The 26,887-nt window shown below is 40.3% G+C and overlaps 1 protein-coding gene and 1 long non-coding RNA gene across 2 annotated transcripts in view; one reads left to right on the plus strand and one right to left on the minus strand.

Annotated features, from left to right (window-relative positions):
• Positions 1–4,167: 4,167 nt before the first annotated feature.
• LOC124119975 (synaptotagmin-6-like) overlaps positions 4,168–26,887 on the minus strand; it is a 28,665-nt gene continuing 5,945 nt past the window's right edge. The window contains exons 2-7 of the mRNA XM_046482687.2: positions 23,262–23,473; positions 14,327–14,492; positions 13,357–13,494; positions 10,548–10,861; positions 9,867–9,987; positions 4,168–9,343 (exon numbers count right to left, since the gene is read on the minus strand). Coding sequence (XP_046338643.1) covers positions 9,039–9,343; positions 9,867–9,987; positions 10,548–10,861; positions 13,357–13,494; positions 14,327–14,492; positions 23,262–23,453 — 1,236 coding nt within the window. The 5' untranslated portion in view covers positions 23,454–23,473 and the 3' untranslated portion in view covers positions 4,168–9,038. The remainder of the gene's footprint in view (positions 9,344–9,866; positions 9,988–10,547; positions 10,862–13,356; positions 13,495–14,326; positions 14,493–23,261; positions 23,474–26,887) is intronic.
• On the plus strand, positions 17,281–17,967 carry LOC125378205. The gene is made up of 2 exons (XR_007220097.1): positions 17,281–17,622; positions 17,905–17,967. It is a non-coding gene; the product is annotated as an uncharacterized LOC125378205 (long non-coding RNA).

Raw genomic sequence — 26,887 nt, forward strand, 5'->3', positions numbered from 1 at the left:
AACCTAGAAGCCAACGGCATTAAAATCATATTAAATAACCGAAACATAAACATCATAAATATTGGGACCAATTCCAAGATATCTGCAACGAAGCTAAATTAAACGAAAAAGAAAATAGTGATCCAGAAACCTATTGTAAAAACCTAACAGACTATATAATAAACGCAGCCAAAACCTCCATCCCCTTCAAAACATCTAAGACAGCTGCAGGCAAACCGACAGTACCATGGTGGAATGAGGAAATAGAACAGACTAGACGAAAACGTAAATCAGCCTTCAATAAAGCAAAACGCGACTACAAATATTTAAACATAGCCCACGAACTAAACCACCAGGTTCAAAAACTAGTCCAAATAGCCAAAAGTAGAGACTGGAAAAAATTCTGCGAAGGTATAAATAACCGTACAGATGCCAGAATGGTCTGGCGCAAAATCCACGCCATCAGAGGCTTAAAACGACATAAAAAAAACCTTAACATTGACAACTCAACCAACCCCGCCCAAAAAGCAAATAATCTCGCCAACCACTTTTCATGCGGTTAGCAGTAACACCAACTTCAGTCAAAAATTCCAAGATAAACTTAAAACAGAAAACAATCCCACAAAAGAACCAAACAATAAAAATCTAGAAATAAATCAACCCTACACAATGGAGGAGCTCCTCTACGTAATCCAAAACAGGAAAAAGGGCACAGCCCCAGGATTAGACCTAACTTCTTACCAAATAATTAAAAAACTCCCCCTTAAACTACTCCAGGCACTACTCAAACTATACAATCTCATCTACCTAAACGGACAGGTTCCTACTCCCTGGAAACAGGCCCTAGTCATACCAATCCCTAAACCTAATAAACTAGCTAATCAAGCTAACTCATATAGACCAATATCCCTAACTTCAAACTTATGTAAAGTAATGGAATCAATGGCTAAAAATAGATTACAACATTACTTAACCCAAAATAACATCATAAACCCAGATCAAAGCGGTTTTACTCCTGGCCGCTCAACCCTAGATAACCTCGCCCGACTAGAACAAGATATTAAGACAGGACAACTAAATAAACAATATACCACAGGCATCTTCTTAGACTTCTCTAAAGCTTTCGACATGGTATGGCACGATGGGCTAATACAAAAACTTAAAAAAATAGGACTCAAAGATCAGATAATAAACTACATCCAGGACTTCCTAAACAATCGTAAAATAACCGTGGGTATAGACCAAACTCTATCGGACCAATGTCCCCTAGAAAATGGCACTCCACAGGGCAGTATCCTCAGCCCCACCCTCTTCAATATAATGATAAACGATCTATTCGAGGGCCTATCCCCTAAAGTAAACACATCAAAATTCGCGGATGATGGAGCCATCTGGATCCGCACTAAAAGCATGAAAATGGTCCAAAATCTACTCCAAAAATCTCTTAATAAAATACAATGGGCTGACAAATGGGGCTTCTCCCTTAACTCAGAAAAAACAACAGGAATAGTATTCAAACATAAAAACATGAAACCCGCCTCCCCAATCCTCCAGCTAAACAATCAAACAATCAAATTTAAAAAACAAACCAAATTCTTAGGACTTATTTTCGATGAACATCTCACCTGGGATGCTCACATCCAAAACCTAACAACTAAATGCAGTAAAGACCTAAACACCCTAAGATGCCTAACTGGCTCTAACTGGGGAGCCTCCAAAGATACCCTCCTCTCTCTCTACATATCACTAATTAGATCAAAACTAGACTACGGCTGCGCCATATACAGCACCCTAAACAACTCTCTATCTAAAAAACTTGACTCAATACAATATCAGGCTCTCAAACTAATTACACGCACCCAACATGGCACCTCCTACACCTCACTTCAGGCCTTAACAGGAGAAATGCCACTAAGTCTACGCAGGGAACAGCTAAGCTTAAATTTCCGGGCCGCTTCCCAATCAAACTCTCTCATCCAAAACTTAATAAACCAAAACATAAGCCCCAAAAACCAAGCTCTAGCTCGTAAACACCCTTGACTTACCCCAATATCCAAAAGAATAACAAACTAGCTAAATGAACACCAAATTAAAAATCTTAAACAAAACTGCAAACAATCAAGTATCTTCACCCCTAAACTTAAAATACCCAAAATAGACACAACACTAGCTAGCCAAATAAATAAACAAACCGACCCAAGCATAGCTAAAACTACCACACTAGCATACATACACGAAAATTGGCCAAATTGGTGTCACATTTACACGGACGGATCCTCAGATCCGACCTCCAAACACACAGGTTTCGGAGTCCATACCACACAACCAACTAAAACCACACAATCCTTCCGACTCCCAAACAACCAATCAATATTCACGGCAGAACTAATGGGCATGGCCTCAGCCCTCCATAATCAAGAATCCAAAAACCACAAAAAAAATCCTAATACTTACCGACTCCCTAAGTGGACTGCAAGCCCTCCGATCCAAAACAAAAGTACCAAAAACCGACCTAAATTAATAAATCAAATACTTAAAAGCTCCAACTAAGCAACCTAACTAAGGCAGGCAAACAAATAACCTTCTTGTGGATACCCGCCCACGTAGGAATATACGGTAATGAAAACGCCGATAATGCAGCTAAACTTACCCATCTCAAAATCAGAAATTAAAAGTGTAAACAAGCAAAAAATCACACAAAAATGGCATAACCTTTATCTAAACTCAAATAGCCAAATCAAAAAAGTGCTCAGCAAACCACTAACCAAACCAAAAATTCTCCATCCATCAAAAAGAAATCGACAGAGTAATCACTAAACTCCAAACAGGACACACCAACCTAAATAACCACCTAAAAAAATTAAAAAAACACACTACAGGTAACTGCCCACACTGCAAACAACCAGAAACCCCAGAACACGCACTCATCCACTGCACACACTACCTAACACATCGAACCGCATTACAAACCACCCTCAATCTAAACAAGGCTCTCACTCTAAAAGCAATACTAAACCCACAAAATAAACTAGAAAACTGCAAGGCCTTAGGCGTATTCTTAATAAAAACGGAACTAATAAAACGCATCTAAAAACACAATAACCTACCAAATCAAAATCACATAAACAAACAAACATCGACCATACCCAGCTCCCTTAGTTCTCCTCCCCAACCCCATCGGCATCTATTCCAAATCTCAAAATTCCCAAATTCTATATAAGCAACCCCTAAACCCCCCTCTTGGGTTGCACAGACCACTTTCGCCCCTTTCGGAAACACATTAAATGGCCTGGCCGGGCCCGTGTGCGAAATACGCATCAGTCGGAAAGCGCACATTAAATCTCCAAAGTAAGTAAGTAAGTAAGCATAGCATTGATTCACCTGATGAAAGAGTAAGCATATACTCCGAAACGATGGTTCCTAAAAAAGAAGAAGTTGACATCCATAAATTCTCTTATGTTTATCACTTCTAAATGCCTTTCAAAGACTTAAGACATTATATTTATGTAATCACACGACTGCGTGCGGGTATGAGCGTCCAGCAGTATGACGGCTGACAGTAGATAATCGAGTCTGGATCAGACAATCCAGTGATTGATATTTTCACAAACGATCGATGCTGTCGGGGTACAACGATACGCCATCGGTCAAGTCGCCGAATCTGACCACCCGATCCATTAAGTTGCCTCTTACGACCAGCATAGGTTGTTAGTCGACTACGTGATAAACAGTTTGACTCCTTTAGACTCTCAGTATCAGTGGGGGCACGGGTGGCCCAGTCGTCTAAGCCGCCGCGATTCGCTGTGCAGAGTTGCGTCCCTTGGGCACGCCAGAAACCTATGACTGTGGGTTCGAATCCCGGTTCGCCCTGATTATGTTTCTAGGTTTGTCAGCACCATACCCGTGCTCGTTGGTTTCACCGAAGTGGTAAACGTCTGAGACATGCATCACCTCGGGCTTTCCTCCCACATTAAGCTGACACTCCGTGACATAGCTGGCATACTGTTAAAGCGGCGTTAAACTCACTCACTCACTCAGTATCAGTAACTTAAACTCCTTATAAAATGAAGGTTTGCCTAGTTAAATAGGAAATTAATATCTACACCATTGAAGCTGACCCAAACTTCAAGCGTCTTTACATTTAAATTATACCAACGAATGCCTCATGCAAGGAAACGAAAACATATATATTTTATAGTCGTGTTTATTTGATCCAAATACGCACTGACAGACTGGCAAAAACAATGTAAATGAAATTGTAACATAAAATTGTCACCAAAATATACACGATCGCTTTCATCACTTTACATAAAAATATAGTTTCATATATTTACATCTGGCATTACAAGGTAAGCAGAACATTAACAAGAAGAATACGTGTTTAAGACCAACGACATTTGGAGGCATAAACGGCAAAATCTTAGTTGACCGTGCATGACGTATACCACAATGCATTAATTTACGTATGTACACAATGCTCTTGAATAACTGGCACATAAATATCCACATCGACTTCAATAACAATACAGAGGCAACATACACAGACACTGTGTACAGACTGTAAAAGGGCAAATTTTGTGGGGGTAATCAATATTGAACACTTTGATAAATATTGATCATGAAAGGACACAAGGTGTATATAACAACTCTTGTCACCGCATTACGGATATCATAAATATAGGTAAATGAATTTAATAATAAAGCTGAAACTGCATTATATATTATCATTATGACACAATAATAAAGGTTGATATGTCTAGCGGACAAACGTGACTTTGATGTAGTGTTATTAACTATCGAAATAGATATTAATTCTGATGATTAGGAATCAATGGCTTTTAATCTGTTTCGGTGGAAAATCCAGACTGGTTTGTCTCTTGCATTGACAACTTATATTTAAGATCGAACTGTCACCGAGTACTTACACCACCTGATGCCGTTAACCTTGGATCCAGTTAACTCCTGCGGATTGTATCGTGGTGACACCTAAAGTCTTCTTTTCCCTTGGCACTGTTCTATATCGTGGATTTGATTTAAAATAGAACATAAACAATGCGATTTTGAAAACTGTATTTTGCTTACATCCGCATTTATTTTATTTCAATCACACAAAAACTCTTAGTAAACAATTTCAACCACTGAGCCTTGTTCATCAAATTGACCTCAGACGGCGGTAATCCCAATGCTCTAAAATAGTCGTTGCGCTAGGATCAGCAGTAGATTGAAGTAGGGTGGGGTGTCGCCGTGTAATCTATCATGCCAAAGGTACTACATTATGCCAAGCGCGTGGGCAGTCATCAATATGTATGGAATACTAATGCCACATGCATGCACGTAGACACTGGCAGGATTTGGGGGAGGGGAACATCGATTTCATGACATAGCACAATGACGCCGGCTCTTCAATTAGTAAAGGATCAAAAGAAAATACAACTATATCACTGAATCGGAGTTCCATATTTAAGGGCGCTGTGTGGTGAGATAAATCTTAGTATTGCTGCAATCGATTTTCTTGACGCACAAGAACAAACTTGGACTGATTTAAAGTGGAACGTAGCTTCTGAGCAGCCCTCACTATATAAACATACAATGACATTCACATTGCATTAGATCAGTATGAAAATATAACTTAAGACTACATCTGAAAATATATCATGATAAAACGCCAACTCTTCAATACGATTCGGATAAGGCCATAACAATTTGATTATTTGTTCTTCAGATTTTCCCGAAAATAGGAGCTGTATGACGATCTATCTGCTATAATCATACCACATATATTATCTTTCTTGATTTATGAATGTTATGCCATTACACTTATATCTATATAACAATAATTTACTCGTGAAAATATACCAATGGTTTTTTTTAACCTCGGACGGGGAATATTTTCCATCAGATGTAATTTTGCAGATAAATGTGGTGATTTGTACCTTGTTATGACATATTCATGTTAGAAACATTTCTGACTGACCAGAATAACGGTAACAAGAAGCATAAATAAGGGTAACACGAAGTATAAATAACGGTAACAAGAAGCAATAAATCAAATAGTTGTGGCCTGAATTATCCATAATAAACACTATGTTGGAAACACTTGATACATGGAAGAACATCAAAACAAGTTGCATTAAGGTTGCCCTATTCACTAGTACTATTCGTCGTAATTTGTATTTTCGCGATGAGCTGCAGGAGGAAGCATCTATGGAACTCATTTTGCCAGGTGGTTGCAATGTGATATATTACAATTCAAAAGACTGTTATACCTTTTGCCGCAATTTAATCCTCTGATAGCATTCGAAACCTTTGGCGTTGAAGAACCGCCCACGACTGTCTTTGAAACAGTAAACGTTACATGCTGGTGGAAAGCTAAGTAAGAAAACGTATAGAACAAACAACTATTGTTCATTCACAAATCCAACGTAGCTGGTCTTGGTGTGCTACAGTATTCAGATAATAAACACTTAAGGCATTAAGATGAAAGATTATAGGGTATGGAGACAGTTGAGTTGAAGGCATTTGTACAATATTTCAAAAGGTTTCAAAACACCCAAGAAGTGCAGAGTTATGTACAAAGACATAACCTAAAACAAGACCTCTTAACGAATATATGTATAATAATGCATACAGGAATCGTGTAATATACAACTACAGCATCACACACAAGAACCGTACTACTAAGTTCGAGTATCACAGCATCAGTATATGAGATACATGGTTATAGACTAGAAGACCAGAAGACTGCGACAAGAAACCCTAGTTGGCAGTTTGTCCACTAAGTCGTGCTGTCAAGATTGGACCTCCTACTAATGAAGCCAGACAAGGCCCGAAAGTCGGTGATCAGCTGAGGTCAGTCACCGTGGTCACCTAATTCTAGTTCTAGTCACCTGCCAAGTGTGTGTTACTGTAACAAGATTCTACGCTGGAATGTGCTGCATGTCTGGGACATATCTGATTTTTAAGCATGAATTTATCACATGCCTTATATTAACTTTATACGGCTTCTACTTTGACTTGTACAACAAAAGGATGCTGTAAAGTGATACTGTTGTTATATTAATGATGAAAAATATTTGAAATATTTCACCTTTTTAAAAATTAAAATTACGTTATCACCTCTTTACTCCTGTTGACAAAACGTCGTTCTGTATGCAGACAAGCTTTCATGTTCTTTACAACTCATTCTCTAAACAATTGGATATGTATATGCTCGTAATATTAATATCAGGTAATATTTTGTAAATATTGTCACTGATGCGTCAAATGTGGAAATGTCCTCCACATGTCCGCAATAAAACTTGTTAGAACTTCAGACAACTTCTGAGCAATGTATGACGCTCTTTGAAATTTTGAATGATGGTGCAAAATAAAGTTGAAATGTAGACACCAAGGGCTGGAGCTACATGAATATCGACATAATTGGAAAGTTGACTATTGGAAAGTCGAAATCATCTGTCTTGTCATACAGTCCTGTGGAGAGTCACTCTTTATGAATCTTAATGCATAGATTTAAATGAGAAACAGACGAGGCGGTCTCACTGGTCTTCTTATTCTAAGTTCAGCTGAGTAAATCAGAAGGACTACTGGAGGGTAAAAGAACGATATCAGATCATCGATACACAAGAAGCTTGAGTTAAACTTCTTGGCCAAATAACCTTGTTTTGACTTTGCCAACCCGAGCAGAAATTCTGATTCATATTCATAACGAAACGGATCAGCAAGAAGGGAGCGTAAGTGGTGCCCACCAGGATGCCACTTCTTGCCTAAACATCATACCCCGAAATGGTACATAGAAGAAAGCATAACTTGAAACTTGCTTGTGACTTACTCATACCTGTATCACAATACTAATACAAGTTTTAACTACATTGTTAAATACGTTACATCACTTAAATGTCTACACAAACAACTAAGACGCTTCACATGCTTGGAAGCATTTTGTCATCATCAATTATGGAATGGAATAAATTTCACTTCATGAAATATTGTATAGATAGTATATACGTTACACACAATTTTTCGACACATTGCATGGTTTTTCTTGTATGTTGTTTTCTCCAGTGAAAATAGGTTCACTACATCTATGTTAACATATCTTACTCAACGAATATGAAGTTAGAACGTAGTTGATTTGGTTTATATGTGTCTCATACATGACGAGCTGTATGTGGTTACAATTCATTCAGATAATATTCAAACAATACAGGTAAGTATCCGTAAGATGTAGTGTTTCTGGTAGACAAATGGCCATAGACAAACATTACAACTAAACCATTATATTCAGTTTACAAAATGTACAATGTTTACAATAGTTTTATGTACAAACAAATGACATCGTATGAGGTCCAAGCCATGTTCTGCTATTCAGGATACAAATGGTACGTATATTGATCTGTATCAATAACGTACAAGTGTTATTTCACTCAGCAGTCAAACAGAGACCTGACTTATCCGTAGCTCGTGGAGGGGCTAGTTAACGCCTAAGCACATATAAAGGCATGTGCAAAATACAGCAAGGACCCGGAAAGCATACTTTTCTCTGCTGTCACTTTACTTTCCCAACCTTGCTTAAAAGGTGGTCCGGATGGATCGTATTGTCTCATCTCTCAGTATATAATTTATATAATATAAATACCAAAATAGAAATTTCACACAGGAATGGTTGCTGTTGATAAACAATAATTCGAGTTTGAACATTGGTCATTGTCACTGTTCAATCCGTTCACAATGTCTAGCACCTGTGCCTAAAAGCCACTCGAGTCCATTTTAGTTGGCACCAAGTGACAGTTACATTAAAACAATCCATGTATCGATTCCATCTTCAGGCAGTAACTGTGGCTTGTATTGCCCCATGCGAAAAATGGTCTCAAATTCTGCTCAAATCTTATAAGGTCATTACAAATACCAACTTGAAACGCAAACGATTTCCAATGTGTTTGTAGTTTTGTAGGTATTCTTCAGTACACCGACTGCATATGTCGCGCATTCCCTGGAGCCACGTTTGAACAGCAATCAGTGTTAGCAGTGAACAATTATACGACTTCACAAGGACTTGGTAGTTACTTCCTAAGGTTATGCCACATGGCATTTGACTTTCTCTGATTATGGAGCATTTCATTCCAGTGATTGCCTTCCTTCCCGGGCCTCTCCGGGCCCAGCATACACCGGCCAATGATTTCCCCGTGTCCAATCAGATCATGGTCCATAACACAACACTCCAGGCCCACCTTTGGCAGCACATCCGCCGGAACGTTGAAAGTAAGGGCCTCGTTCCAGACTGGATTTGTTGAACTACGTATAACAGAAGTCTTCTTTCTCTTGATCTTCTTTCCTTCAACAAGGAGAGTCAACCGGACATAGGGATCTGGAAGAGATTTGTGCAAACTCGTTATCAAGGTTCTCTCATATCCGTTTTTATTTTTAGATGTTTTGTATGAAGTATCCTATCTGCAAATGTTACAACCTTCGGACTTTCAGTTATTGACGGCGAGGGAATTTCAAAACAAACAATCTACTGGTCGATAACCATGCGCATGTTAAAAATAAAACGCCAACGCCAAAGAATGGCAGTCACGAATGTCCACCGAAACAGATTCCACTTGGTGTAAAATGCAAAATGGCGGTTGAATAATATGAATTGGTCATTGAAATCAGTGATTACACCAAGTGTTCGCGAAAAGGATCAGGATGTCCTGCCCTACTTGTAGCACCGCCACTCGCCATTGTGCCTACAATGTAAGCAGCAAATATTCTGGTCGTATCCATAATATGAACATCCTCTGTATAATGTATTGCCTCTTGAGTTTCACATACAGAAACCGCTTTCCAATATATCAATTGCAATAGGATTTCATTGCGCGACGAATGGCAGAACTCACTAAGCCTACCTGCAGAGGGTGGGTTGTTGGAGACGGTCAGTTCCTTTGCCTTCATTATAACCACTGTGAGTCGTTCGGCTGTTGGGAGATAACTCAGTGACACCAGCAGCTCACCCAGTATACCAGAGGCCTAGAAGGAAGCACTATGTTTAAAGGGAGGCAGTGATTTCACGGTTTTGACCTTATTTTCAGTCCAGGTTAAGACATTGTAAATAGTAAATTGTAAATCTGTGCCACTTAGACATAATCTCTGGGTTAAATGGGTAATCATTAACTGCCAGATTAATATATTATAAATTTGGCGTAAGCAGATAGCGAAGTGATGTTTGAACGACTTGCTAGTTCTGCCAATTTGCCGTAGCCAAGTGCCCCTTTACTGGCTCTTAGAACAGTTGTAGTAATGAAGAACATCATATAATAGATTTAATGGGTTTTTTTTAGAACAATCTTTCGTCAATCTAGCTTCATTAATATGACATCAAGACAATACGTTTATTTTCAGACATTCATACATTTAAAGACAGAATTGTAATCTTAGCTTCACATCAAAGAACCGTCTTCCCTTTGTAGGAAAAAGAAACCTCTCTCAGACTATAGCTTAAGTGAGCATATCGTGATCATGATGTGTAAAGAGATTGTTGTTCACGTTGACGAACCCTGAAGGTCATCATCACAGCTACTGGGTCTCACCTTTTGATGTTTCTGAATGTCACACCACATCTCGACACTATTGCTGATTTCAACCTTCCCTAGGTCAACCTGGACTTCGCCTATGACGTTATGTCGAGAGAACTTGTCATAATCATATATATGGAACACCAACAGCTTGTCCTTCACTTCGTCAAAGGCAACAGGGAACTTGAAGCGTTCGTTATAGTAGGGGTTAGAGGTCTTCCTCTTGACGGATGACTGTCGGATACGCTCATCAACACTCGGCACTAATGCAATACGTATGTAGGGATCACTAAATCCTCCTAGAAGTTCGGAAAGCGGCAGGTCTTGGGCTGGAGCACAAAGTTGTAATCAGTTAATCACGGAGAAAGGCAAAGAAAATGCATGGCGTTTGATAAGGATCCCTTTGGCTCACTAGAGCTGCATAATTAAAAATATGATGCCACAAAGCCAACCGACCAATCTTGCATGTATGGGATTATGGGAAAGCAACGCATGGAGGATAGACACAATAATCGAAAATCGAACAGCCTGATCTTACAGGTCCAACTGGCTTTGCACTATTATGAAACAATCCATTTTGTCTTATACATGTAAATCATCCTTTCCAAAATAAGTTTTATTTCATGCAAGGAGGTATATGAACTCATCCTTCTTTCCTCATGTTTAATCGTAAAGCTTGTCATGGGAATTCATTAGCAATGCAAAATATTCTGTAATTCTGTTTAACCAACGTTCAAGTTCAACTTGTCGTCGTCCAGATGAAGAAATTCAGGTAAATCGAGCGGGAGTCCTGAATCTAATATTGTACGTGAGATCATTTATGTTGCTTAATGCCGTGTTTAAACCATTTCAGCTTTGTAATATGGCTTTAGACATTATCAATATTGACCATTTTAGTTCGATATCGCGGTTGACACTTGTTTACATATAGCCTGCCTACAAATTCAATTTGAAGAAAGCATCAATATATGGTCCAGCCATCCTGAACACAACATGCGTCAGTCAAGAGTTCTAGATGTTATGGATCAGTGACAGATGCAGTCTCGGTCCAATATAGACTCCAGTCCCAAAGAACCTGAGACGTTTTATCACATGATACCATACATGCAGCACGGACACAATACCCTTAAAGATCCATTACGTATCCAGACAGCACATGTGGGTGAGCATGGCTTCTTTATTCTTTTCCTAGGCTGGAAACAATTTCACGAGCTGCTCACAATGAGATCAAAAGCACTGTCCCAAAAGACTCACTTTTTGTAAATTTGTGTTAATGCGATTGAGTCTAGACTTATTGATTACTATTTACTTACAGAAACAGTGTGTCTGCAACATTGGCTGACCAATAAAATTTGTTTCATGTCACTGCAGACTTCACCAACAAACTCTATCCGCAGTTAACTTCAAACCACTGACGTTCGGTATGAGCGCGTGCGTGCGTTGGGTTTAACGCTGCTTTGAACATTATTCCGTTTATATAACGGCGTGTCAGCTTAATGTGGGAGGAAAGCATAACGTGGTGCAGGTCTCAGGCATTAACCACGTTACCAACGAGCACGGATATGGAGCTGACAAACCTAGAAACATAATCGGGGCGAACTGGGATTCAAACCCACGACCATAGGTTCCTGGCGTGTCCAAGGGACGCAACTATACACAGCCAATTTGCGGCGCGTTAGACGACTGGACTCTCCGTGCACCCCGCTCAGTGTGAACACATGTGTACATTTATGCTACAATGCTATGTTGTGTACATTATATGCTCTCCTTGTAGTAGTAGTAGTAGTAGCATCTGACCATTATTATTGACAATAACTGAAATGATTCGTTAATGTTTGCACAGCCAACTATACACAGCCAATTTGCGGCGCGTTAGACGACTGGACTCTCCGTGCACCCCGCTCAGTGTGAACACATGTGTACATTTATGCTACAATGCTATGTTGTGTACATTATATGCTCTCCTTGTAGTAGTAGTAGTAGTAGCATCTGACCATTATTATTGACAATAACTGAAATGATTCGTTAATGTTTGCAGCGGGGAGGGTGGGTTTGGTCATGGATGTGGGTGAAGACGTGGACGTGGACGTGGACGTGGACTTGGGCGGGGGCGGGGGCGGGGGCGTGGGTGGGGGTGTGGGTGTAGGTGTACATGTAGGTGTGGGTGTGGTCGTGTGTGTGTGTGGGGGGGGGGGGGGGGGGGGCGTGGGTGTGGTTGTAGTGGTGGTTGCTGGTGATTATGATGGAAAGGTTTAAGGGCAAAGTGGACCCTCGGAAGGTGATACACATGAAATATAATAATATGGTCTCCTTCGTAGTGAAGTATGAACAAGATCGCATTTACATTCCAGACAAAAGTAGAAGATGCAATCAAACATATTGCTTAACGAGGAGTACACCAGGAAGAATGGAAACTGTGTAATTCAGACAAACCAAAATAGTCCCATTTGATGAGCTATCTTCACCATTCTACATTAGGTCCTCACTAAAGGTTAAACAGCTTTTATCCAACAGGTCAAGTTGACTGATGCCGACATTTTACTTTGTCAGAAACCCAGGTGGTAATCAAGTGTAGTTCGCAAACTGTTTTTTATAGTTTTATTGTCCGTCCATTAATATGTTTATATGTAACAAAACTAACAAACCATTATCAAAATGACCAAAAAATGTAAAGAAAGAAACATGAATTGATTACACAAATGTCAGGATCAAGGTCTTAACAAAATAACTCCTAATTATGTTCTTGAGGGTGGTGCCGTTACAAATGACAGCTGAATTAGTAACACGTTACTTCGCACGACATTATCACTAAGACTCGCCTGACCTTCGATCATGTGCACGACCAGATCCGACGTTCTGAAGTCGTAATTGAGCCTTGTGTGAAGACGACCGTGCCCGCCATCCAGGGAAGACTGCTGAAGAACAACGTCTCGACGAGGGTACAGATCTGGACGAATAGCACCTGTAATAGGAGTGAGTGAGTGAGTGAGTGAGTGAGTGAGTGAGTGAGTGAGTGAGTGAGATCAACGCCTTTTCTGAACAGTATGCACCAGTTGAAGGCAAAGCCAAGCCCAGTCATTTCGAAAACGTTTACAATTTGTTAAATCTACGAAAAGATATGGTACTGCAAGTCATAATATTCGGGAAAATTCTGGGATTCGAACCTACAACTAACGAATCTCAGGATCAGGAAGCAACTCTAAACATCGACTTGCTGCACCTTAGACAACAGGGCTGCAGCGTCCGTGGTACATAAAGGAAAGGGTAAGGCGTGAGAGTTGAAAACCCTATTACAACATACACATCGTTGACCCTGACTATAATACTATGACATGTAATATGGCTCTGTGTTTTAAGAATACAGAGTACATATTTGTGCTGTTATGAAATGCTAAAGCCAAGTACCCATGGATGTGCTTGCAGCCTTAGCCCCACTAGGGTCCTTGAACACATATTTCACCGACATTTGTAGAGGTTATAAGAATCGAGCAACATCGATACCTTGGATACAGAATAAACATCCGAGACCAATCTGAAACGCATGTTATCAGTGGCTGATAACTCATGACCATCAATGACTTTAAGGATCTCTTATGGGTCCTTGCCGTCATGAATTTATAGGAGTACTACATTCTCAGTAACCATGAATGCAATCTGTGACCGATTAAACCATTTCACCACCCACTCATTCACAGCCAGGTGTGCGAAGTCAGTTACATGCTGTCACTGAACTACATGCGATAGGCTTCGTAGAATATTAAACCAGTATGTCATCGTCAACGGATTTCTCTTACCAAAGTTGGCTTCAAACACCAGACTGTCAACACTAGCGTCGCTCTTAGCACTGAGACTGCTGGTGTCGTCGGTGAATTGCTCACTGCGCAGACTCCCACGTGACGTAGTAGACATGGATGCAGAACGAGGCTGTACCGGCCGATTCTCTTTGGTGATAGAAATTTCCTGAATAATTGAATGCATTATGATTAGTAAGGTGCATTATTTACATTATCATAATTATATGGAACCAGTGTCAAACGATGCATTTTGTATTCGGATACTTGAGAAGTGAGTGAGTTTGGTTTTACACCATGTGTCAACTTGATGTAGGAGGAAAACCGAAGTTATGCAAGTCTTAGAAGTTGAACTTTTTGGTGAAGCCCAGAAGGACAGATATGGTGCTGATAAACCTGGAATCAAAATCAGATAGAATTTTGGGTTCGAACCAAGACACACTTAAGGGACGCATCTCTCCATAGCCAATTAAAGCACCTTATACCATGGAACTTGAAGGCCTTACAAACGTGTGCCATATCCCAGTACGTATTTAAGTCTGTATATGACTGTGAACATGGACCCATTTTGCAATTTGTTTGTTTGTTTGTTTGTTTTAGTTTGATGCTTAACGCCGTAAAGCAATATTCAGCTGTATGACGAAGGCCTTTATGCCTGTGCCCGAGTCTCATACCTACCAGTGATCGATATAATGAACAACGTCCCCGAGCCTTTCACACAGTAACACATCTATCGGGATTCGAACCCGGTCGGATTTATCATGGAGGATATTAAACTGAAAATTCAAATACCGCTTCAAATTCACAAACTCTAAACCCGACAGGAAAATATACAGTGGCGAATCAGGTTTTACAGCTAACGTCAGTCATGACTGCGTGTGTCACGACACTTTTCTGTCCCGTTTTCGTGATCTCGACAGTCGGTAAATTCACCGTGATTACCTGGAAATCTCACATCTGAAAATACGCACATGGAGTTTGATAAGATGTGTCAAGTTCGCCACAATAATGATTCTCCTATGGCTTGTTGTCAGTAAGTCAAGGCTTATAATTTAGGGATTAATCCTGTCGTGTAATGGAAAAATTCCCGTGTTTTGGGTGTAGATCACATGATTATGGCTGGCAGCGGAGGGCGTGGACCAAGGCCTAGGGGATATTCACGACACTGCCGACGGAAGCGGTAATGAAACATATCGCGATATCCTTGACAACCATCCATGGGTCGATTTAGCCCGACATTTTGCCATCAGTTCATACCGATTGAAGGAGGATAATGCCCCTGCTTATCACTCCCACAGAGTATTTGAAGCAAAGCATCAAAACATACACGAGGTGTGCATGTCAGCGGATATATCCTTTATTATTGCCTGAAAATACAAGTACCTGCTGCGTTTATACGTTTAGGTTGTTTAGCATGACATCGGGCATATCTTCCTATAACAACAACATAGATGGAACAGGCATAATTGCCTCACATTGTATACACGATACACTGTTATTCATTAGGGCAGATTTAGGCTTACAAAATCATATAAATCATTTACATATTTCTCATTAACTCGAGGACGTTTTCGCGACAACCGCCATCAACATTGATTCCATTGAAACCACTTACGGTATTGAATTGCAGTGGATACAATTTCATCCCTGCGTTCAAGCAATAACAACAACATCAGGTGTGCGTGTTGTTTATGTGGGAAGAAAATGTTATGACCAGTTGAACGGTTTTGCATTTACCTTCGTTCAGTGCTACATTGTCATATCATTTTTTCTGGATAACATGTAACTAGCTGTCTGTATGCTGGGTGACACGACCATCTATTTTGGACATTGTATGTGCTATTCGTACTATGTCATGGAAATGACACGACTTATTTAGTCTGATGTTTTCGCTTTCGTATCCTTGTCACATAGGGAGGCTTACGATGATAATGGACGTGACAACTTGTTTGTCTGTTTTTGTTTGTTGTTAAACGCCACACTCAGCAATATTCCAGCTATATGACGGCGCTCTGTATATAACGGAGTATTAGCATGACAATCCAGTGATTAATATCAAGAACATCAATCTCCGCAATTAGGATACGATGACATGCATCAAGCAAGTCAGCGAGCCTGACCAACCGATCCCATTAGTCGCCTCTTACGACAGGCATAGTTGCCTTATACGGCAAGCATGGGTTGCTGAAGATCTGTTCTAACCTACATGGAAGGGTATGAAGTCTATATAACCAATAGCAGCAATAAAGTATAATGAATGGTAGAAAAATTATTTACGAATACAATACAATGTAACTAAAATAGTGGATAATAGATGCGAATAATATTCAATACGGTGTAACTGATAATATTCGATTGTTGTTGAACCCATCAATATGGGATGAAGAATCGCGTCTGGTTCGGACAATCTAGTGATTGACGTAAAGAGTATCGATGATACGATGGGATACGATGACCACCTTTTACACCAAGCTTGGGTTGCTGAACACCAGTTCTAGCCTTGGTCATCACTGGGTAACTGATACTGGATACTAGTATTGAATAGAGTGTGATGGATAGTTGGTAATGGGTGCAGTATTGAATAAAGTGTAATTGATAGTGGATAATACGTGAGAATTGTATTGAAGGCGGTGAAGTGTGCTCCAGGCCTTGCTGATATGTTTCTTCGTGCATATGAGACGGAATTTCTACTCGGATTGGCAAAGTCAAAACTTATAATTGTGCCAAGAACTTTAAGTTAAGCCTCAGGTCTATCGATTATCTGATATTGCTCAAGAATGTTCAAATAGCACATTTACCCACCTGAACGAGCAATAAAAGAGACCGCCTCATCTGTTTCATGCTTAGATCTATGTATACAGATTCCGAGTGACAACAACTCATACAACTTTCTAATTGTCAACTTGTCCTTTGTGTCGAGCAGTATTCCAGCAGCTCTAAGCCTCTGGTGTCTATGTGGCCGATGTAGTTTTTGTATATATTTGTTTTAATTTCATTTTAGGTTTTTACGTATATTTATCATATATAACTAGTTGTCCGTTTCAGTCAGCTATAACAAAGTGTATCTGACCTGTCTTACCTACTAACTGCCCCATGGCCAGAAGCTTCATTTGCTGATTGGCCAAGCTAACACCTATTGTTAAACTGCATGCTTTGATTACACTGCATACTCTCTCAGCACATAAACTGACAGAACTGCTCAGACCAGCAAAGTGTAAAGAGACAATATTAAATCAGATAATCTATGGTGTTGCCATACGTGTGGCAGTTGGGATCCACACCCTTGTATCACCCACAGGGTATGCATTGTGTTATTTATAATTGTGATGACCACATTTAATGTAAGATCATATCATTAAGCGTTATGCATTTATATTATGTATATATATTTTGTATATATTATAGTCAAATGAAAGTCAAGGAGTTATCTCCCTTGAATGTCGGTATTGTTGATCATGTACATCTTGTGTTTAATGGATGACTAATATATGTAAATACTTACTTGTAATAAGCCTATGCTATGTATCTAGCATTAATGATAATGTTTTACTTAGTATTTATTGTGTTATTATGTGTTTCAGGGTGTATGATATATAGATCCTTGATCACACTCAACGCATCGCAATAAAGACCTCAACCCCGTAGCATGTGTTTGTTCGCTCTAAAAAGACCTTCACTAAACTGCTACAACTGTTGAGGTACAATCGAGCATGCTCTTTCTACGAACATTTCAAAGAGCTCAGAAGCTGTGTGATCAAGGTTACAACATTCAAGGCCTCAGCTGATGGCGGTCGGTAAATAATCGTGTCTGGATCAGACAAATCAATGATTAACACCATGGGCATCTGGATCAACTCACACTGGATATAAGTTCGGAGAATGTGAAGACTCTCCAAACACTGCAGCCTTCTGCATTACCCAGATTGTCAGAAGGGCTGTATTCCTGGTAGCAAACAAGGATACTCTCCCAAATAACAGTCAACAGTTTGGAAGGTACCAAACCTAAGGCACCGAGAACAATCGGTAGTCGGACAACTTGGCACTTGGGATGCAAGGGTGACATTTCGAAAGCGAAGTCCGCATATTTGCCATGATTTTCATGATTTTAGTGACAAAAGTGACAGACAATTCAATGATTTCATTAGATTTATCAAAAGGACTAGATCAGGCTGTATCGCTGCGTATTCCCAAACAATTTGTATTATCACTTTCAATGACGCCCTCTTCATATTCTAGGTCGTACCATGGATGGACCTCTGTGTCAAAACCACAAGCATGTCGCTTAAGATACTGTGTTTGTGCCAAAGTTGGGCATCCACTGATCTTGTGTTGGACAGTCTCGTTAAATGTATTGCATACATTCCATTGCATTCTACATTTCATTTTTACATTTTGATGCAAAATCACACATTGACGGTTTCGAGTGGGAAGTGACTGGTCTCGATCAGCAAACAGAAAGCCTTAGAGAGAAGTGTTTCACTTTTCAGGCCAGTCGACTTCATCCAAGCGAAGGACTCCTGGTTGCGTCTCACAGTAACTGAATAAAAATATGTTCCTTCCAGCCCTTTCTGTAATGCAAAAGCTGAATGAAGCAAGTCTTGATTTTCCTCGGGTTTTGAATCTCCCATCTCACAAGGGAACCTTTTCAATTTAAATGGAGTTATTTAGTTCAAAATTATATATTTTCAGATATTAATTCGGTAGTCTAGTTGCGTACGAATATAGGCAAATGCGGATTGACGTGTAGTAGATAATATACTTGCGAATAGTATTTAATCATTTTTTACTACCATTGACAACAATAAATATTTCTTTGCAAATTTTCTATTTGAATATTACGTTTCACTGTATCGCTTTGTCGGTCCTATATTGGAGATGTAACGTTCAATAAACTGCAGGGCAAATGAAATTGTAGACATGAAAATTGGATTAGACCAAAAATTAAAAACGTTATCAAGACGTTACTAGGCTTAAACAGTCGCTGAAACACTGCAAACGCAATCGAGGGGGCACGGCCATCGAGGGGGAACGGCCATCGAGGGGGCCCAGTCGTCTATGGCGCCGCGATTCGCTGTGCAGAGTTGCGTCCCTTGGTCACGCCAGAAACCTATGATTGTGGGTTCGAATCCCGGTTCGCCCCGAATATGTTTCTAGGTTTGTCAGCACCATACCCGTGCTCGTGGGTTTCACCGAAGTGGTAAACGTCTGAGACCTGCATCTCTTTGGGCTTTCCTCCCACATTAAGCTGACACGCCGTGATATAACTGGAATACTGTTAAAAGCGGCGTTAAACTCATCTCACATACTCACTCACTCAAACTGCCATCGAATAACCATTTCGTGTTTCATTTTTAGCCACCATCAAACATGGAAGTGTACTTTCCTTAGCCCGGCAGCTTATTAACCCTCTTACTTAACACTCTTCTCAATCTAAACTGTTATTGATGCTATTTTGACTTCCAAGTCACACTGAAGTCGGGGATAGCTATTGCTGTTTCAGATTAATGGTGATTAGGACGATAACCCTAAAATAACCAGTATTCAGAAAAAGCCTCTTTCGCTCGCCACAACGCAATAAGGCTGAAACTGAAGCTATTCTTCACGCTCACAATGACAAAACAGATTATCCTATTGTGCTGCTCTGGATCTCGTCCCTTGTGCAGAGACAGCCAATTTCCTTGAAGATGTCGTCTCGAATCCAAACATCGCTAACAATACAGAACAGAAAGGTTATACCCAGGAAGTTTCCAGGAAGTTACCAGGCGGTCTGCCGCCTATCACGTGACCTTTACCGACGTGCCAGTGATGTAATTGATACAAACAGGAGATCGCTTCTTGATTGCATCTGAATCAAATTCATTGTACATGAACGCGAAAAAATATCAACTTTGTTTTGCGCGACCAGATTGCATCACATGTTGCTTGATCTGAATAAGACTGTGAGTAGAACAATCGATGTTCACCAGGAAATTAAACCTCGCATCATCTTTACCGTCTTTCCTGTCCATTCAAATTCATTTTAAACGGCTCATCAGCAAAAGACCTCCTCTCTTTCTTCTAAAGAATACCATTGTCAGTTTTTTTTATAGGTGACGCGACTTCACATAGAAATGTTGTTTAAATCTTGAAAAGCAGTTTGAAATCATACAGTGAGCGAATGTTGTTTTACACCGTAGTCAGCAATATATCAGACGTGACACGGCGCTTGTTATATTCTTTTCTTGCAGGCGAACCAATGGTTGTTAGCATGAGCAACGGTCCATTACGTTGGGGTACGATGGCAGGTAGTAAATATAAAACGTGAACGCCAGCCTCGAGTATCCGACGAAACAGATTCTGTTTGGCCTAAAAGGCAACTTAGCGTTGATAAAGTTTCTGAATGGCTTACTGAAGATCAGTGATGACACCAGGTGTTCGCAAATAAGATAAGTATGACAAATATGTCATTTTGCATGTAATGCAGGAACGTCGTAACGGTATATATTTACTTCAATAGATCCATACGGTATGCAATCCTCCATGGACCTCTGCTTTTAATTGTTAAAAATATTGCTATTTGCGTCTATACAAAATTGACACGCGTACGTTTTGTACATAGGGAGGCAGCTGGAAATAGCACCCCTAAGCTGAGCATAGAATATTTAGAAGTCCATCTTGAGCCCGCGATGCGATATTTTTCAGAATAAAATACCTTGTCAATGTTCATTAGGGTTAGAAATTGACAGCTGGTAGGACAGACCGCTCAGGATAACCATATTACACCGCCCACGCAACAGTAAATCTGCCTTGCAAAGTCCCCGTGTGCTGAAACGCCGTCTTACCCACAGATGTTCTTGAACATGAAATGCCATGCACTTGATGATATTTATGGTTGTTGATATGGTAATACCGTTAATTTGCTGCCCCTTTTATTCGGATTTAGTTCTCAGTGGAATTGCCTGTTAGAGTTGGTCGTAAGAGCCCACTCCAACAGGTCTTGATCCGTTCCACAGTTTGACCTTGGTGATTGTGTGTCATTGTACCATCATAGTTGGATTGCTGAACATGGTGCAGCTACTAGCTTGTCGAGTCCAGACTTGATTATTTTCATAATTAATGCCTCTAATATTTCTGGTAAGCGTTAAAAAAAGACCACTCATGTGAGGTTAGAATTTATATGTGAGTGAAATGACATTTTAGATGTTTGGTCGACTGAAATGTCACGGGCAGCAACAGTAATGTTGTATGAATAACTCCCAAAGATAGAAGAAACGACACAGCAATCAGCGCCTAAACCAGTGACAGATGACGCAAAAAGGATACTGACTGCCGTAAAAGGTTACAAATTGCCTTAAGACGTTACAAAGGCTGATTTTACAGTCAAAAGTTTAAATTGAGTCGTACAAAATCCAATTTTGCTCTTCGAAGAGTACAACGACCACCATAAAATGAGAGATGAGCTGGGTGAGAATAAACATACGAAATGTCTCACTGGTTCGGTGTTGCTATAAATATATTTATTAGTAGCTCTATATTTAGGGATGCTGAGGCCTTACACGGTTGTGACTGACAGCAGAGCAGATAATCGGATTATGCGGCGAGTACAAATAAAGCAATGTGGCAGTGTGGTGACTCCGTGGCTTCTTTAACATGAAACATCATGAAGTTGTATCTGAACGAGTGCAAACGCAAACAACACATGAACTGCCGTGGAGAATAGATCGACATGCCATTAGGCCTTGAATACACTATACGTGTTCAATAAAGAGATTGATGACCCCAAATATCTGTTTTATGGACATCTCCGTGTAGTTGTTCTCATTATTGTAATCATTGCAATCGATGTAATGACAGTAAATGGAGAATAAGTACGAACTGGTGTATCTCGAAGCCAGGTTATTGTCATAATCGTGTTACGGTGCAGATTATCTTACAATTTTGCGTCGTTTTTGCTTATTGACATTCTCAATGTTCCTTCATACCTAGTTGTAGAGATTGTTGCTGTCTGTTTGTTATTTGTTTGTTATTCAACGCCGCACTTAACCAGTCTGAACCAGACAATACAGTGATTGACAACATGAGCATCAATCTTCGCAATTATAACATGACATGCAAGTTCAGAGAGACTGACCACCCGATCCTGGTAGTCACCTCTTACGACAAGCATAGTCGCCTTTTAGGACGAGAATGAGTTGCTGAAGACCTATTCTACCCCGGATCTTCATGGGTCTTTGCTGTCAACTAGTGTGTTTTAAAATTCTCATCGTCAGCTAATTTCGGCTCTCCTTTTAATACTATTAATTAAATCAATTATTGTTTCGTCCTTGGTGGTGACACAAAGAAAGCTGTTGCAAAATTTTAATAAATATTACCTCTGGAAAGCGATACAGAATCCAAATGTGAATCGATTTGTTATGGTTTGGGTGTCACGAAGCGCTTCACACGTAAATTCACGGTACATCGATACGTCAGTCGCACATGTTCACATATCCTTCCTTCAACATGGTCAACGTTGTTGGCGCAAACTACTGTACGCCTATCTAAAATTGTAGCACTGATGTTTATTTTTGCAAACGGGACTGAAGACAGGAGTGCGTGAGCATTGTCGTTAGCAGCTTTAACCAATATAGCATGGCGGGGGAACCAATGGTTTACCTGCCCCAGATTCGATTATTTAGAGGCCGCCATGATGTTTTTAGGTGAACAGTAGGCTTGGCTTTGTCTGTGTTTGTAACAGATGTGACGGGGCAGGATAAGCTCAGCATATAATAACAATAACAACAACAACAATAATAATGATGATGATGATGATGATGATGATGATGATGATAATAAGACATGGGCCCTGATATGATGACGAGCCTAACAAGCCTGACTGTGCCAGGATCCCCCAAACCCTCTTTACTGCATTTTTTAAATGTAATCTTTAAAAAATAATATGGACAATCATGATTCCTACCTGAGACCCTGACGTTAAAGACAACAAAGATGGCGGCTTGCACTCCCCGACAGCCTCGTATCCGCTGTGGCTTGTAATACAAGACGTTGCTCTGTGCCGTTTACGATAAAGTATGTACACGATGATGATGACGACAGCAACAGCTACCACAGAGACTCCACACACCGCACCAAGAAGCAGCGGGGAAACCATGGCAACTCGCACACCAAAATCTGAAGCAGAGATTAAATGAGTTAGAGACTTTAAAACAAAAAATTCACGTAGAGAAAGTATATCCTATGTATTTATAAGTTTGAAATATATTAGTACTGAATGAGTTAAAGAATTTGCCGCATGTTTCTTGTTCACATGTAAATCTGAAAAAAAGTCATCCTTGGAAAAATTAAGTGAGAAAGGTCTCATTCTTATTCACACCAAAGTCATTCAATCAGTTAAATAATATCGGTATTTTAACAGTGACAGTTGACAGTTTATATTAAAATATATTTTGTTGCATACATTTCTCATTCTTATTGTCGCCAAATAGTCCATAGAAAAGATAAATTTACCGAATTGGCGATTATGTTTATGTGACTGGAAAGACAAATGCGTATGCAAATTATCATTATATAATAACTTATTATTAATAATCATCATTCTGATCAAATGTATCATATAATGTATCACCGAATAGTTTCTATTGGAGTGTTTGCACTCTCTCCTTGCGCATGCTTCGCCATTCCCCATTTACTGACACACAACAACTGTAAAACAAGGTTTAGTTCAATAATAACTTGATCCCTTGTTGGAAAATCACTTCAGGGTAAAATCTTGGTGACGTTAACCGACTTTCCTGCATGATCTGAAAAATATAAAACACCTAAACCTTGTATAAATACACAGCATGCCATGTAAACAAAGTTCTATGCCTAATATTTGTCCAGGAGAACTGTGACACAACTGCGCATGCGTACGTTATCAATACACTATCTCCATGGGTAAGATCCAGCTATAGAATCTATCAGCAACAATGCCTGGTTCACCCGACTGTAGCCCACTCGCGTAATTAGTCTTGCCACTTACTGTTATTTGAATCAATCTCAGCCTCTTATCGACCATAATTTGTGAGAATGTAAAGCGCGACATTTCCGATATAGCTGTTTCTCACAGCATCAGCATTAACCTGCAATGAATTAGTGTAAAAATAACAGCTCCGCCTGTCTCCCTCATCACTGCAACAATAGCTGCAATATTTACAAGACCGGCCTTTTGCATCAACTATAGTTGGAATTGTTTGTTCTAAAAAATCACAACTCACCGACACTGAACACTTTCGAGGAGCAAATATAGAACAATCGATATTGATGATTGATTATTATATTGGCCGTCCTTTGGTGGACTCCCGTGCAGAGCCTCGCGGCAAAGCGGGGGTGTAAATGACCTGGGATTCGTTTGACTCGGCCTCCTGCAGAAGCTATTATTGTTATCGCAATTGTTTGCCATTCGCCGAATCTCCCTTCACCTGCCACGTTTCTGGGTGATTTCAAAGAGATAACGCGTTGCCAAAAATACACGCTAACAGAAGGGGATACTCGCCGCTAATCCGACAGCTTCCTCCCATAGTAATAAGAGTGTCAGAACCATGATGTACCAAATATAGCCCAATGATTGGTATTCACAGCAGGGTGTGCAAGCTCCACTGTGTCAGGAAGGAACATGCCCCAGTCTGTCACAGGGCGTCGAGCTCGTTAAGGAGCAGAACAATCTGGTCTGGCTGCAGACATATTTTTGTTAATGTGCCATCCCATCTGCTTCGAATATGGGATGAGTTCGCAGGGAAATATTTCCAAAATGTGAATTATTCTGGGTAGGATTGTAAAAATGTTTAAAAAAGAGTTACTTTTTCTGGCTCCTTCAATTGATATTAAGAAACTCCTAGCCTGTGTTTGATATTCGGCACCTCGTGCAGTTCTTCATAATCTATGATTTGGCTAAAAAGATAATGATAGATCCAATAAAATACTATATTTGGCCAATGCCTTTATAAGTTCAAACAATTGTTATGGTCTGCGAATGTCGAGGAACTTAAGTAGGATTCCTGACATCTTGATATTGAATACCAGTGTAAACCTCCCTTTCATGCACCTCTCAGTAGGTACCAATGTTAAAACACTTTTATGCACCTCTCAGTGAGTACCAGTGTTAACCTCCCTTTCATGCACCTCTCAGTGAGTACCAGTGTTAACCTCCCTTCCATGCACCTCTCACTGAGTACCAGTGTTAACCTCACTTTCATGCACCTCTCACTGAGTACCAGTGTTAACCTCACTTTCATGCACCTCTCACTGAGTACCAGTGTTAACCTCCCTTTCATGCTCCTCTCACTGAGTACCAGTGTTAACCCCCCTTTCATGCACCTCTCACTGAGTACCAGTGTTAACCCCCCTTTCATGCACCCCTCTCTGAGTACCAGTGTTAACCAACCTTTCATGCACCTCGCACTGAGTACCAGCGTTAACCTCCCTTACATGCACCTCTCACCGAGTACCAGTGGTGACAACACTTTCATGCACCTCTCACTGAGTACCAGTGTTAACCACACTATTATACATCCCTCACTGAGTACCAGTGTTAACCACACTATCATACATCCCTCACTGAGTACCAGTGTTAACCACACTATTATACATCCCTCACTGAGTACCAGTGTTAACCACACTATTATACATCCCTCACTGAGTATCAGTGTTAACCACACTATTATACATCCCTCACTGAGTATCAGTGTTAACCACACTATTATACATCCCTCACTGAGTATCAGTGTTAACCACACTATTATACATCCCTCACTGAGTACCAGTGTTAACCTCACTATTATACATCCCTCACTGAGTATCAGTGTTAACCACACTATTATACATCCCTCACTGAGTATCAGTGTTAACCACACTATTATACATCCCCCACTGAGTACCAGTGTTAACCACACTATTATACATCCCTCACTGAGTACCAGTGTTAACCACACTATTATACATCCCTCACTGAGTACCAGTGTTAACCAACCTTTCATGCACCTCGCACTGAGTACCAGCGTTAACCTCCCTTACATGCACCTCTCACCGAGTACCAGTGGTGACAACACTTTCATGCACCTCTCACTGAGTACCAGTGTTAACCTCACTTTCATGCACCTCTCACTGAGTACCAGTGTTAACCTCCCTTTCATGCTCCTCTCACTGAGTACCAGTGTTAACCCCCCTTTCATGCACCTCTCACTGAGTACCAGTGTTAACCCCCCTTTCATGCACCCCTCTCTGAGTACCAGTGTTAACCAACCTTTCATGCACCTCGCACTGAGTACCAGCGTTAACCTCCCTTACATGCACCTCTCACCGAGTACCAGTGGTGACAACACTTTCATGCACCTCTCACTGAGTACCAGTGTTAACCACACTATTATACATCCCTCACTGAGTACCAGTGTTAACCACACTATCATACATCCCTCACTGAGTACCAGTGTTAACCACACTATTATACATCCCTCACTGAGTACCAGTGTTAACCACACTATTATACATCCCTCACTGAGTATCAGTGTTAACCACACTATTATACATCCCTCACTGAGTATCAGTGTT

The sequence above is a fragment of the Haliotis rufescens genome, unplaced genomic scaffold, assembly GCF_023055435.1.
Source record: "Haliotis rufescens isolate VD_foot unplaced genomic scaffold, xgHalRufe1.0.p SCAF_119, whole genome shotgun sequence".
NCBI classification, from domain to species: Eukaryota; Metazoa; Mollusca; class Gastropoda; order Lepetellida; family Haliotidae; genus Haliotis; species Haliotis rufescens.